Source organism: Lagopus muta, chromosome 2 (assembly GCF_023343835.1).
Source record: "Lagopus muta isolate bLagMut1 chromosome 2, bLagMut1 primary, whole genome shotgun sequence".
Lineage (NCBI taxonomy): Eukaryota > Metazoa > Chordata > Aves > Galliformes > Phasianidae > Lagopus > Lagopus muta.
The window spans coordinates 52,981,816-52,994,410 of NC_064434.1; the positions used below are offsets into that span (position 1 = coordinate 52,981,816).

The 12,595-nt window shown below is 35.8% G+C and overlaps 1 protein-coding gene across 14 annotated transcripts in view; it reads right to left on the reverse strand.

Moving 5' to 3' along the window:
* Nucleotides 1-12,595, reverse strand: part of EPB41L2 (erythrocyte membrane protein band 4.1 like 2) — a 104,253-nt gene continuing 91,658 nt past the window's right edge. For 5 of the 14 annotated variants that reach the window (XM_048936601.1, XM_048936597.1, XM_048936598.1 and 2 more), the window contains 8 exons: nt 12,414-12,557; nt 11,399-11,452; nt 10,639-11,202; nt 9,104-9,226; nt 8,509-8,607; nt 7,277-7,357; nt 5,305-5,443; nt 1-1,263 (listed from right to left, as the gene is read on the reverse strand). In XM_048936601.1, coding sequence (XP_048792558.1) covers nt 5,336-5,443; nt 7,277-7,357; nt 8,509-8,607; nt 9,104-9,226; nt 10,639-11,202; nt 11,399-11,452; nt 12,414-12,557 — 1,173 coding nt within the window. In that variant the 3' untranslated portion in view covers nt 1-1,263; nt 5,305-5,335. The remainder of the gene's footprint in view (nt 1,264-5,304; nt 5,444-7,276; nt 7,358-8,508; nt 8,608-9,103; nt 9,227-10,638; nt 11,203-11,398; nt 11,453-12,413; nt 12,558-12,595) is intronic. The other 9 variants (XM_048936606.1, XM_048936604.1, XM_048936602.1 and 6 more) reach the window with 4 other exon arrangements.

Consider the following 12,595-nt stretch of genomic DNA (forward strand, 5'->3'; position numbering starts at 1 on the left):
TCATACAGAGAATAAACAACTTTATTTTATAACAGAATTACAGAAAGCAAAAATATCACTTAATACAACTTCAAGCTGCTATAAATCTAATTTGGCATTTTAACTATACACAGAGTCAAACAGCAAAACAAAGACAAAACATAAACAACTCCAAAAAACAAACAACCTCCTCCCCCCCCTCCCCAAGAACTAAATAAAAATGAAATCCAAAATAATTAACAGGTTTTTTCAATGGCAGTCTCAAATGATGGTTCTGTCTTACTACTTTATGAATGGAATCCACCTCATACTTTTACTCAGTGTCCTTAAAAACCTGTGTTAACCATTAGACAAAGTATCTGAAACATATACCTTCTCAATAACAAATGTCAGTTCTAACATGTAGGCAGTGAGATTTAATAGAAAGCAAGCATTCTACACATGTATTCAAATAATGGAAGTGTTGAAGTTTGGACACAGTAAGAAAAAAAAAGCACTAAGGTTTTAAGCTGCCTAGATCTCTTGTTGGAAGAAGATATTTTGATATTCTTTCTCTCCCTATCTGGAATGTTGCAGACAGCAAAACGTCTACAAGAAGTTGAGCATTGGCACCAAAGTGCAAAGAGAACACAGTGCTGAGTCAAAAGAAATTTCTTTGTAACTCTTTCTCCTCTACAGACTGCCACACCATCTCTGCCCCACAGAGAGGAGAATCTTGGAACAGAAGGAGTTACAGGAGATGCCAGTACAAAATTTATCCAAAGAAATATATATTTTCAAATTTTAGTAAAGGTTGTATTTTTATTAAAAAAGCTTTGTTATGTGAGACCATATATTTACCTGAATAATCTGGAAAAAAAAAAAATAAAAAAAATCTGTAAATTACTTCAGAAAGAGATTTCATTGAAATATTTGGGAAAAACCTACATCTAAATTAGTTAAGAACCCCTTTTCTGCACAGTTACCATCTGCTCCAGTGAACAGTACTTTCCAGACTCTTTTTTTGTTCACTTTCATATTCAAGAATCAGCTTCAGAAATGCAAATATTTGTGAAATACCCTCTACAGTGTCATTAAAAAAACTAAGCTTGTTAAGAAGTGGTTATAAAAAAATAAACAAGAAAGCTTGTAAGGGATTATAGGCCAAAGATGTTAAAATTGAGTTTGGTATTGGCAACTCATTCTTAAAATTCTGGTCATCGTTGGTAGGCTTGGTGTATTCAGTTGAGCAGTGATGATCACAGTTCTTCAAAGTTATGATCATGGCCAGCATAATTTTTGTTTCTGGAAGAAAAAGGAGGGGGAAGATTACATAAGCACGCATAGCAGACGATGGGACACTTACACAGCATCAGATTCAATAAGTCATTTTTCACGTAAAAGTTATTTTGGGGGAGGGTTATTTCACAAAAAAAGAGTGCTACATGAACTGAAGTCTCCTTTGGCCCTAAGGTGGGCAGCAATTCAGTTTCTGTCAATGTTTTTTTGCATTAATATATTTCTTCCTCCTCAGAATTTTCATGGTGTTTCAACAGTTACCTATTGTACCTATTTAAAATTTTAATCCAAAATCTAATATAAAGAGAAATGAAGATATTTGCTCAATTAATAATCCTTAAGAGTACAATGTTTCACTTTCATTAGAGAAAACAAGCCTACATAAAAAAAACCAAACACTTCAATAGTTGTAGTCAGGGCAAAACTAAAAAAAATAATGTGGATTCATGGTGTGATTCAATTGCCTAAATACAGCTGTCTAAATGTATTTTCACATCTGGCCTTCACTTGGTGAAGAAAGGCATAAGTCTTCTGCCAGTCTGTGCTGCAGACACATTTACAGCATTTCATGTGCTTGTGTCTGGGCAACTGAAGTTTTCCTGAACGTTTAACTGAAAGGCATCAATCAATCACAATGTCTGAAATACAAGAGAAATGTGCTGAAATGTCTTCAGACTAGTCCTTTTTTACTCCCAGATCCAAAAACTGTAAAGCAATTGGTAAACTTGGAGAAAAACACCTGACACTCTGATAATATTTCAAACACCCTTGTACAAGGTATATATTTCTCAAAGAAGTAAAGCACACCCTCCGGACATATAAACAATTCTTTGAGTTTTTGTCATCAATAAAACTTTTACCAAGTAGTAGAATATTTGATTAAAGAACACAGCCAAGTTTGCAGTTGGTCACTAATGCAGAAATATAGTGCAAATCTGTGAAGACTATTTCTTCCTTCCATGATATAGTCCCTTCAAAAGAGATGCTACGATTACTTACATGGGACAGATTATGTTGAACACTGATCTGGAAGGCAATTTTGTGGATTGAGATAGTGTGAAAAATTTGGCACATTCTGCATAGACATAGCAAAAGCAGCATTCCCCACTCCCAAGATCCTTAAATTCATGCTGAATAGAAGTATTGTGATTACAGTACGTACTGTAATAACAAACTCTTACAAATCAAAATGATTTGTTCTGCTCTCAGTGCATTTTTCTTAGATCCTTCTATGCAAATACTGAAAATAGGAGAAGGATGGTTTTAGTGTGTGGGTTCAGCGCCGCCCTGTACCAAGGGGGTAGAGAAGTTACCTAGAACACAGACATTTTCCTTACTGCAAACTAACAGCTCTCAAAAACAGTGTGGATTTTTCCAAGCCTTTCTGGGTCACGTGTAACACTTCTATAATATTACTATCTCACAGTTAGTGCAGCTCCATGTCTCTTGTGTTTTCAAAAGAAAGCTGGAGCATACATGCTCGTTGTTTCCAGTGTCACTAAGCAATAAAGCTACAAGGTGGAACACCAAGAAAAGTTAGTGAAACTAACTTTCCTGTACAGTTCCTCATTTTGTCATTTGTTCCCAAGCATACAAAATATCTCAACAAAACAACATACTCCTCTCCACTATTCCCCAGAAACCCCAAATCCCACCACACATGCACTAGATTTGTGGCCGTTCAAGTCCATTCCTTTCTGGCCTGAATCATCTTTATTATACATAGCAAAAGAAGACAAATGTTTGGAGGAACAGCAGTGTGTGTTTTAAATTACTGACAGCTGGAATTGTCTGAGAGCACTGCAACTTCTGAAGATATTCCAAGAAAGGTCAGAACTCTTCTATATCCACCAAAAGACAATGTTTTGTTATTTCCAGCTTTTAACAATAACGTTGAGTGACAGAACATTCACCTAGCACTTCCAAATCTGACCTATACTGGTTTTGGTTTGCATAAGTTACAAGCAAAAATTATTCACTCCTTTTTCAAATACACATTAACCTAACCAATACTGAAGATATTTTAAAGAGAGCAGCTCAAACTTGCTCCACTCTGACATAAAGCCTCCAGATTCTCAGAGAGCTTAAAGAAGAATCAGTCAAAAGGAATTTATGAACTCTCATCACAAAAAAAACCCACAACATTTGAGTACAATCTGTAGGAGGCCAGAAAAGGCAACTGGAACTCTCTCATTCAATACTAAGGGTCTGCATGCATGTGCAAAACCTGAAGCTCTCTTCTGGAGGACACAACCACTGTATAAATTACCAAGGTAATAAGAATCAAAAACAACTTTAACTACTGGAAAAATACAAGACAAATTTCTTCTACCGTCTCTCTCTCTCTACATTAACAGAGTTTCCCCACCTGAGAACAGCCAGCAACCCTTCTGCTCTGCTAGCTAAACATGGAGATTAATCAGTAAAAATTCAGAGTTCTCCCACAAAATAAAGGATTAAGATAGTGCTGTTTAATATTTGCTTATTTTTAAATCTCTCTCATTGTGATTTACTCCTTCCAAACAGTATCTTCTCTTTGAAGTTGACTCTACAGCAAACGCAACCTATCAAGTTCAAAAACACTGAAGCTTCAGTTCTCATGATATCCATCAGTGTGACAAAGCTGAAGAAACTTGAAGCTTTATAATGCAAAGCTGATACTGAGCTGCACAGCGTTTGTTTTTTACCAGATAAACAGCAGATTTTATTCAGTTGCTTATTGTGATCTTTCTATTAAATACTTCAAGTGCAGCATTTTTTTTATTTTATTTCTACCACTTTATTATTAGTGACCAAAATATTGATTCTTTTTGCATCTATGAAATTTGCACTGTGAATTCTGCTGATTACCAAAGCAAATTTTCTGTAAGGAAAACTACTACAGTTTTAACCCTGGCCATTATGGTTTATTTGACTGTCATAGATTTTTGGAAATAGCTCAGGGTGACTGGTCTATCCAGATCTCGATAACATTGCTCAAGTGGAAAAAAATTAAGATAGCACCTCATATTGCATTTATTTTTCTAAAATAAATATTTCAGTATAATAAAATTTATAGAACATCCAACGAAAGCACAGTTATTGGTATATGACGAGCATCACATTCATCAGTAAAGAAAAACTACCTTCTATTTATTTTCATTCATACTTAGATACAGTGAAAACCAGCAGTCTTAACTAAGATGTTTTAATTCATCTGAAGATACGTTAGACTATCCTTACATGAAAAGCTTACACTAGGAAATTGGTGGTAAGTAGGTCATCTATAACAAAAAAAAAAAAAAATCAGTTTTCTTGTTTAAACTTAGCTTTTAGTTTTAAATCAGTGAATGACTACAAATATAATAGATATTTGAATTTCAGTAAGAATGGGATATGTTTTGACCTTTTCCAACAGAAAAAAAAAGTCCAAACCCAAATTAAACAGTTCTAAAACTAAAGAATGTACAATAGTTTTCCAGCTGAAATGAGAGCCTACCGAATCGGCACCTCTTCAAATTTCTCTTTCAACTGACAAAAGGGCTTAAAAACTTCAACTATCAAAGCACCTACCTTCTCATCTGAGAAAATAACAGAAGGCAAATATTTCAGTGTGGTTAAGATGGAGAATAAACTGACTGAAGTGCCAGAGCAGGCCCTCTCTCTACTGATAACTGCAGTCTTCCTACTAACTAAGCAAAAGGTAAAGCAAGGACTGCAATTGTACGTTTCCACTGTAGCATAAACAGGAAGTCATCACTTCATCTTTGTGCTTTGCAGACGTAGACCAAACTCCCCTTAATGTGAAAACCACATCTTGAGCAAACATCATAGGAAATACTACAAGAGCATTATGAGAAACCAGGGAGACACTTTCAGGGAGACGTGAATTTAATGTCAGATTAGACTTTAAAATAAAACTTACATTAACTGTCTTCTACTAACGCCATTTAAATTCAGCATTTCATAATATATAGCAAATACTGTATCATTTTTCAAGCCAACTTATTAGACAATGTAATAGAAAATACAGATAGAAATTGCAGCATGAGTTTATTATAAGTTTACCTGAAATATTTGCCTGAGGGCATTTTACATTTTAGTCTTCATCTTCCTCAGCAAGTTCAGTTTCTTTGTGCACCACTACTCTTGTGACAGACATGTCAGGGTGCTGTTCTTTGGCTTCTTTGATTGCCTGTGCCAGAGCCTGCCAACACATTCAAAATACATAACTTAACAGCAGGAAGAAGCATTAAAGAAGGCCTTCAGGGACCAGAGAACAGAACGCAGCTCTCAAGGGACCTGAGACTAGGAGTGCAGCATCAGCAATTTCAGGAATAATTATTCAGAAATCTAAAATTCCTAAACATGAGAGGGCTCGGGGGAAAACAAAAACAAAAACCAAAAGAAACAGAAAACAACAACTACAAAATACACTAATGTAAGGCTTCGAAATTTACAGCAAGTAGCACATAACCATAAGGTTCTCGCTGTCATGTTTCCATCTTAATCCAGAAGACAGAGCACTTTATATAAGAAGTTTTAGAACTTTTGCAACACATTGGGCAAATAAAGACAAAATGAGGTTGGTTCTAATAAAGGAACAGTGCATGCAGTGCGTATGATTGCCAATGTTTGCTCATGCGATAATCTTATAGATTTGTAACTGGTTTGTATTTTACAACATACCAAATGTAACCTCTGCACTACAAACAATGATTTAAAAGGAAGGGACTGCTGAGTTCTGTTTTAGTAATGTTGGGGGCAAGAAGACAAAACACTTTGTGATTCAAGAGCTCTGTATCTACTGAGGAAATTGCAATAGAGGTTTCTTAAATTTGTTCAGAGCTGCTCATTGCTTTACATTCCAGTGATTAAATATATATAAACAATAGTTTCATTTATTTTGCTCCATTACCTACTTATCTCAAAACAAAGGACGGCTTGGAGAATGGTTTTACTAAAAGCACTGCCTACTATACTAAAGGTATTGTGTGACCTTTTGAGATGTCCCAAGAGCACTGTGCAAGGCAGACAAGAGCAACGCCTAATGCTGAACAACCCTATAATTTAATTACAAATTTCAAGAAGAGCTTGAACTTGTCAAGAGCCACTTTCTAGCAGCAGATCAAAATCGGAAATTAAATTCCCTGAAAGCTCTCACTATATTATACTAAGAAGTTAAATTAAATTCTGTTGAACTGTGCAGCTTTCATAAAGTTAGAATTGGATTCACTGCAACTTTATGTATAAGGTAAGTTTTTTCATTTGTATTATGCAGTGACTGTTGATTGACTTTTTCATTGCAGTTTCTTAGATAAAAAAGTGCAATTGTCTCTACAAAGAATAGATAATCACAGTTCTTTCTCAAATATTTTGGTGTACTTCTTAAAGTCAATCTTCTCAATTGGGCAGATAGAAGTAATTTTAACCTTTATTTCCAAGACATTGTAAAACAAATGTTTTACAATGGTAAAAACATTTGTCTTTGGTGCTAATAGAGATCAAAAGCACCTACATAAGACTTCCGCAAATCAACAGTATTTTTTGTTGTACAGAATTCTATAAATAGAAGCAAAAAACTATTTTACACATTCAAGATTTTATGCTTTAATATATTTCAAAGCTTTTAGTTGAGATTAATTCCACATTCAGATGTTGCTGACATAAAGCAGCAGAGACTCCTATCTATCTAGATTAATGTATCAAAATAGATTTTAGTCATGCGTTTCCTCCCAAATGGCAAAAGCAGCACTAAACAAATTGAGTCTTTTCTAAAATAAACAATCCCTTTAAAAATAGTATGAAATCTACTCACATAACCTAAAAGCATTTGTGACTTTGCATTATATCTCTCAGTCATACTCTATTCAGTTAACACCAGAGCCTAACAAGTTTGCTGCAATCAACAATCTTGGGATCTTTTTACATCTTCATATTCAGCTTCTCTACCATTCTCCCATTTTGTTTTTTTGAAACACTTCCTAGATCTCACCGAAATACTAGTAACACACTAAGCATTAATAGTTTAGAGACTCACCTCATCATGGTCAATATCTGCATCTCCAGTAATGACAATTCGTTTCTCAATTCTCGTTTCCGATACACCACCTTTAACCATCTACAGATGGCACAAAAAACAAGAAAGCACCTTAGTGTAATTAGTTCTTACAGCCACAAGCATTACTTTATTGTACATTTTTGTGTCACTAGGCTGCAGTTAACTGTAAGTATTTGTGGTACTAAGTCATCCTTTCCTTTTTCAGTTATGCAGTTCGTTACATGCTAGCCACTGCTAAAAAAAAAAAAAAAAAAAAAAGCTTGATTAAAAAACAAGGAATGGAGAATTCCTTTTGTTATTGGAGTCCAGGTCTGAATAGATCTCAATATGCAGACAAATAAGAATTCTGGGCTTTTCCATTATACAAATCTGGCAATAAGAAGAATTCCAGGAGTCTTTCCTTTGATTTCAATCTATCCAGCAATGAGCTTCTCATTCTCTAAATAATCCCACATTAAATTCAAACACGATATGTAGTTTCTGCACTATTCTGACAACAAGTTTTCAATGTTATTTCACATTGCTGAGGGAACACCCAAAATTAGGTATTTACATAAATGATGAATAAAAATGACACTTCCGTAGTTCTGCCTTACACGAAACAGTATAGGAGACCAAAATAGATGTCACGTCCTGTTAACATTTAGTTTTCCTTTCCAAGCATGGAATTCAGAACACATAATTCAACACCAAAATCTGCCTGCAAAGAAGAGTAGTGGTGTGGTATAGTAGTGGTATGCTCTAAACCTAGCAGTACACAAAGGAGAGTGAACACAGAGGCTAAGGAAACATTGTTTCAGCACACTGTTACAAGACATACCACGAGCAAGGTTTCTGCAGACCTGAGACAAATAGATGATGTTAACAAAGATTCTATAAGACAGCACCATGTGACAGAAGAGATGAACTTACTGGTGTTTTCCTGACCAAATGCAGAAATAAGATCAACATGAAATGCTAAAAATAATTAAATAATTAAATACCACATTTTCTAATTTTCTCCATCCCGTTCCCAGATATTCCTGTTTATTTATTAAGGCTCTTCTGTTCAAAATCAGAGTATAGAAAAAAAACAACTCCCACATGTGCCTGGAATGAATCTAATCTATCACAAGTCAGTTTTCTTTGATAGTTTAGCATATATTAAGCTAAAAGAGACTTCATTTAAGACTTAGATTTTTGTTTAAGTTAAGAGAGATCATCTGTTTTACCTTTGTGATGTGTGTAGTTGTGGTAGTAGAAATTGACTCTGATGTAATTGTCTGTGCACTCAGCAGCACACCAGCACTGCCACCAGCACTGCTATCAAACTGTAAAGAGAGAAATGACATTTTTAACATTTAAAAGCTTTGTTTTCAGAGATTTTTTTTTAATTACTAAACATACATTTATTCTTTAGTTCAATTTGAAAATTTAACACCAAACTTTAAACCAAAGCCACCAAGTTTACAGTCTGTGCAGACTGTTAAGTTTTATTATAGTGTAAACTTTATGAGCAAAGTTAAGTGCTTTTTTCAGAAGCAATGTTACTATTTTAACCAAGTTTTCAAAACTAAATGAGTTATACCTTTGCAGACAATGAAATTCTTCTATCAACAAAAAATACTTCCAGAACTTTAGTAGAAATATTGTTTTATTTACACACATTTCACTTAAGTTCTCATAGCCAAACTATAATCTTAGTTGCAAGAGAAAGTACAGTTTTTTTGAAAAGCACATATCTTTGATATGATTTATTTTGAGCTACAAATTACTGGAACAAAACTTAGCTTTCAAACAGTGTAACAAATCACCCTGCCATTGTACCTGTGGGGATTCGTATGTGATGGTTTTAGTTTCTGTTTGAACAATTGGAACTTCTTTTGTGGAGATTTCAGTTCTCTGTGTGGCATCTGAAATGGTTACCATCTCTGTTTTCACTACTGGAGGCTATGGTGCAAGAAATAAGCAATCAACTCAAAAGACATAAGAAGTAAGTTTGTAAAACAGTGCAAGAAAGTAAAATAAAAAATACATAAGAAGCTTAAGATTAAGATAAGTATTTGTCTCTCTTCTCATTTGTAAAGCATGCAATAATCAAAGTGAAATGATATAATAAATGCACATACATGACAGGAAATACCTATCTCCTAATAAGCTTTGCCAATATTCCATGTTTCAGCCAATGGTAAATATCACAGAAGGTAATTGATAAAACGCAGCTGAAAGGTATTTAAAATGTGTAAAGAAGCATCAGTAGGAAAAAAAAATCTGTTTTTGTAAAGGTTCCATCAAATAAGAAACTGATAGCTACCTCAGGTGGATATGCTTCACTTCAAAATTAATACTGGAAAAATATATCTTCACTTAGCCCAATTGCAAATGAGGACAAGAAATTCCAGTAATAATGTAAAAGTTTAGTTTCTGAATATGCACTACTGGAACAGAAAAACAACTTGGACTCTTGGATTTTAAGGGATTATAAACTATTTTTTTCAGGTCATTAGTCAGAACACCTGAGACTACGTATTTACAAGACAAGAACATAAAAAGTCGTTTAAGTGTGCGTGGGGAGAAGGAGCCACTGATGTAACACAAGCAAGAAAAAAATAACTCCCAATTTTTGAAAACCTCAGTAAAAGATCGTGCTCACGTTATAAAGACGTGCATAGCCACACTTGTGTTTTTTCCACTTGTTTTTTCCTTTTTTTTTTTTTTTTTTCCCCCCCCCAAAGATGACCCAATAAAGTACCCTTCCAACCTTGTTTGGCTAAAATCGAGTGACTCTGACTGGAACTGACCTATGCTTCCCTAAATAGTGTAATAGCAAACATATATACACACTGAAAGAAATACTAACTCAAGTCTGTAATTTCATAACACATCTTTAAAAAGAATAAAAAGTAAGAAAAGCAGTGAATAATGAGGGAAAAGAAGAAACTAAAATTTGGGATGGATGTTTTCTAATTCCAATTACCAATAATTTTCCAATTACAACTGTGTGTCATGGACGTGTCAAAAACAATTGACAAATAGACAAGACAAGACTTAAAACATAAGAGACACAAATAATAAATAACATTATGTATACATATATAAAATAAGGGGGTATAAAAAGGAGATGGCAGTCTTCGGAAGGCTTGCTTTACTGGTGATTCTCAACCAGTTGCAGCAAACAGCCAGAAACCATAACTGAAAGAGACAGAAATTCACTGCTCATCAGTGGTTTCCCCTTCCAAATGATCTAAATCTTGTTGGATGCCGTAACAGCTGGAAGAATAGGAGAAGAAGAAAGGCAGGTACATTTTCACCCAAAGAAACCTCTCTGCTTAATCTAGTTGTCAAACTGTTCTACCATTTACCTCAGAACAACAAATTATTTGTGATGAAACATCAATGTCAACATGAGACACATCTCCATTGAGTTTGAGCTGTTCCTCCTCCTTTTCTTCACCTAGGTCTTGCTTAATTTCCTCTGACAAATTCTTCTCCTCTGCAGATATTGTAGTTGCATTTTCCTGAACCAGATCTTCAGCTGCAACTTCTTGTGTGTGCTCAGCTGGTACAGTTAGCTGACTGACTTCTGGTGTGGCTTCCATGTGCTGTGTTTTTTCTTCATGTTCTTTCCTTTTCACATCTTCCTCTTCTTCCTGTTCTTCTCTGATGACTTCCTCAACAGCCCTGTGATGTGGCTGGTATTCTCCCACCTCTTCATCCTCACTCTCACTACTACTGCTGCTGCTACTACTATCTGATGGCAAAGAAGAAGAGTCCTTTTTTGTCAAGTGCTCCACCTTACATGTTTCCCCAGCATCAGTGGCAACTTGTATTTTCCCTTTGTTGGTTTCGTCTATGACTAGTGTTTCTTCTATCCCAACCTCTGCCTGCTTCTTCTCCTCCACTATGTCCAGAGTCTCATGTGAACTCTGCACAAAAACATGGATGAGGAAAAACAAAAGTAGATTATATGAATAAATTAAAATGATGGAAACAAAATTAGTTGATGGTTGGTTCATGTCATGTAGAAGACAAAAGATGGTTGTGATGGTTAACTGAAAAGAAAGAATGAAGATGGACTGGAAGAGTTAGAGTCAAGTTTAACTATGGAAAAATCAGTAGAACCTTATCAGCATTGCTGACTTCAGTGCAAGGTCCTTCTGCTCTGGAAGCATGTTTCTGTGAAACGAAAAGCAATCAGAGAACAAAAATCAATGCATAACCCTTTTAAACAGCATAACATTCCTCAAGCTAGCTTTAATAATACATATGCATGATACAGAACAGGCACTGTGTATTCACTGTGAGATTCACTTAGAACTATGCTCCTTTCCTTCTACTTCACTCCAATATTTCATTCCAAATCAGGTAAGTATTATGGACATTATTAAGCAGAATAAAGCAATTTAATTAAGAAAGACTGAAAATAAAAGTTTGAATTTACAGGTCAGTGATGCTACTGAGGCAATTATTTATCTCGATTGAATCAGGAATTAGGAATAAAAAATACCATGGGAAAATATATGAAAAATGCATTCTGGTATTGGCTTATCATCATACAAGATAATAATAAAAAGAACAGAAACAAAAACTACTGTAAGATCTTATTAGTTGTTCACGTTTGGGAGGGAGGCTGCTCATGCTTGTATCTTGTCAAAATAGCAACATGTGACTGCCAAGATGATCCCATTAGGATTTAGTTTGAGTCCCAAATGATGAGATTAAGGCAACTATGTTAGTATTTGTTTTGCAACAAAATGAATTGTGATAGATATGCCCGATAGCCCACTAAACACTATGTACTACATACTTTTTATCTAATTATTTCTGGAAAACCTGTTCGAATTCAAGCAGCAACAATACAAAACCAACACATCATCTGTGACTTAATCCTAACATTTATGGCTGCTAACCAAGAAAAGCACTTAACAGAGTGCAGGCCAGCACGCCTGGCGATGCTGCAACAGCAGCCAGTTATTACTCCCGTTGCCTAGCAAGTATGTAACTAAGCTCTTTGACCGATTCCCTCCCACCACCCAAAGCAGCCAGCCGGCTCTAGCAGCACGTCACAGCCGCAGCCCCCTCTCGGCCGTCTGGGCGCAGGGCAAGCGGCCGCGGGCAGGGCGGGGCGGGGAAGCACCTGGGGCGGCGGGGCCGCGGCGGCGGTCGGCTCCCCCGCAGCGCCCTCTGCTGGCCCCGCGCGGGCGGCAGCGAAGGGCCGGTCCGGGCCGGCGCCAAAGCGCTCTTGGCTAAATAAAATGGACGCTATCTCTTCTTCTAGGCTCTAGATGAGTTAGAGAAGGGAAAGGAAAGAATTAGACG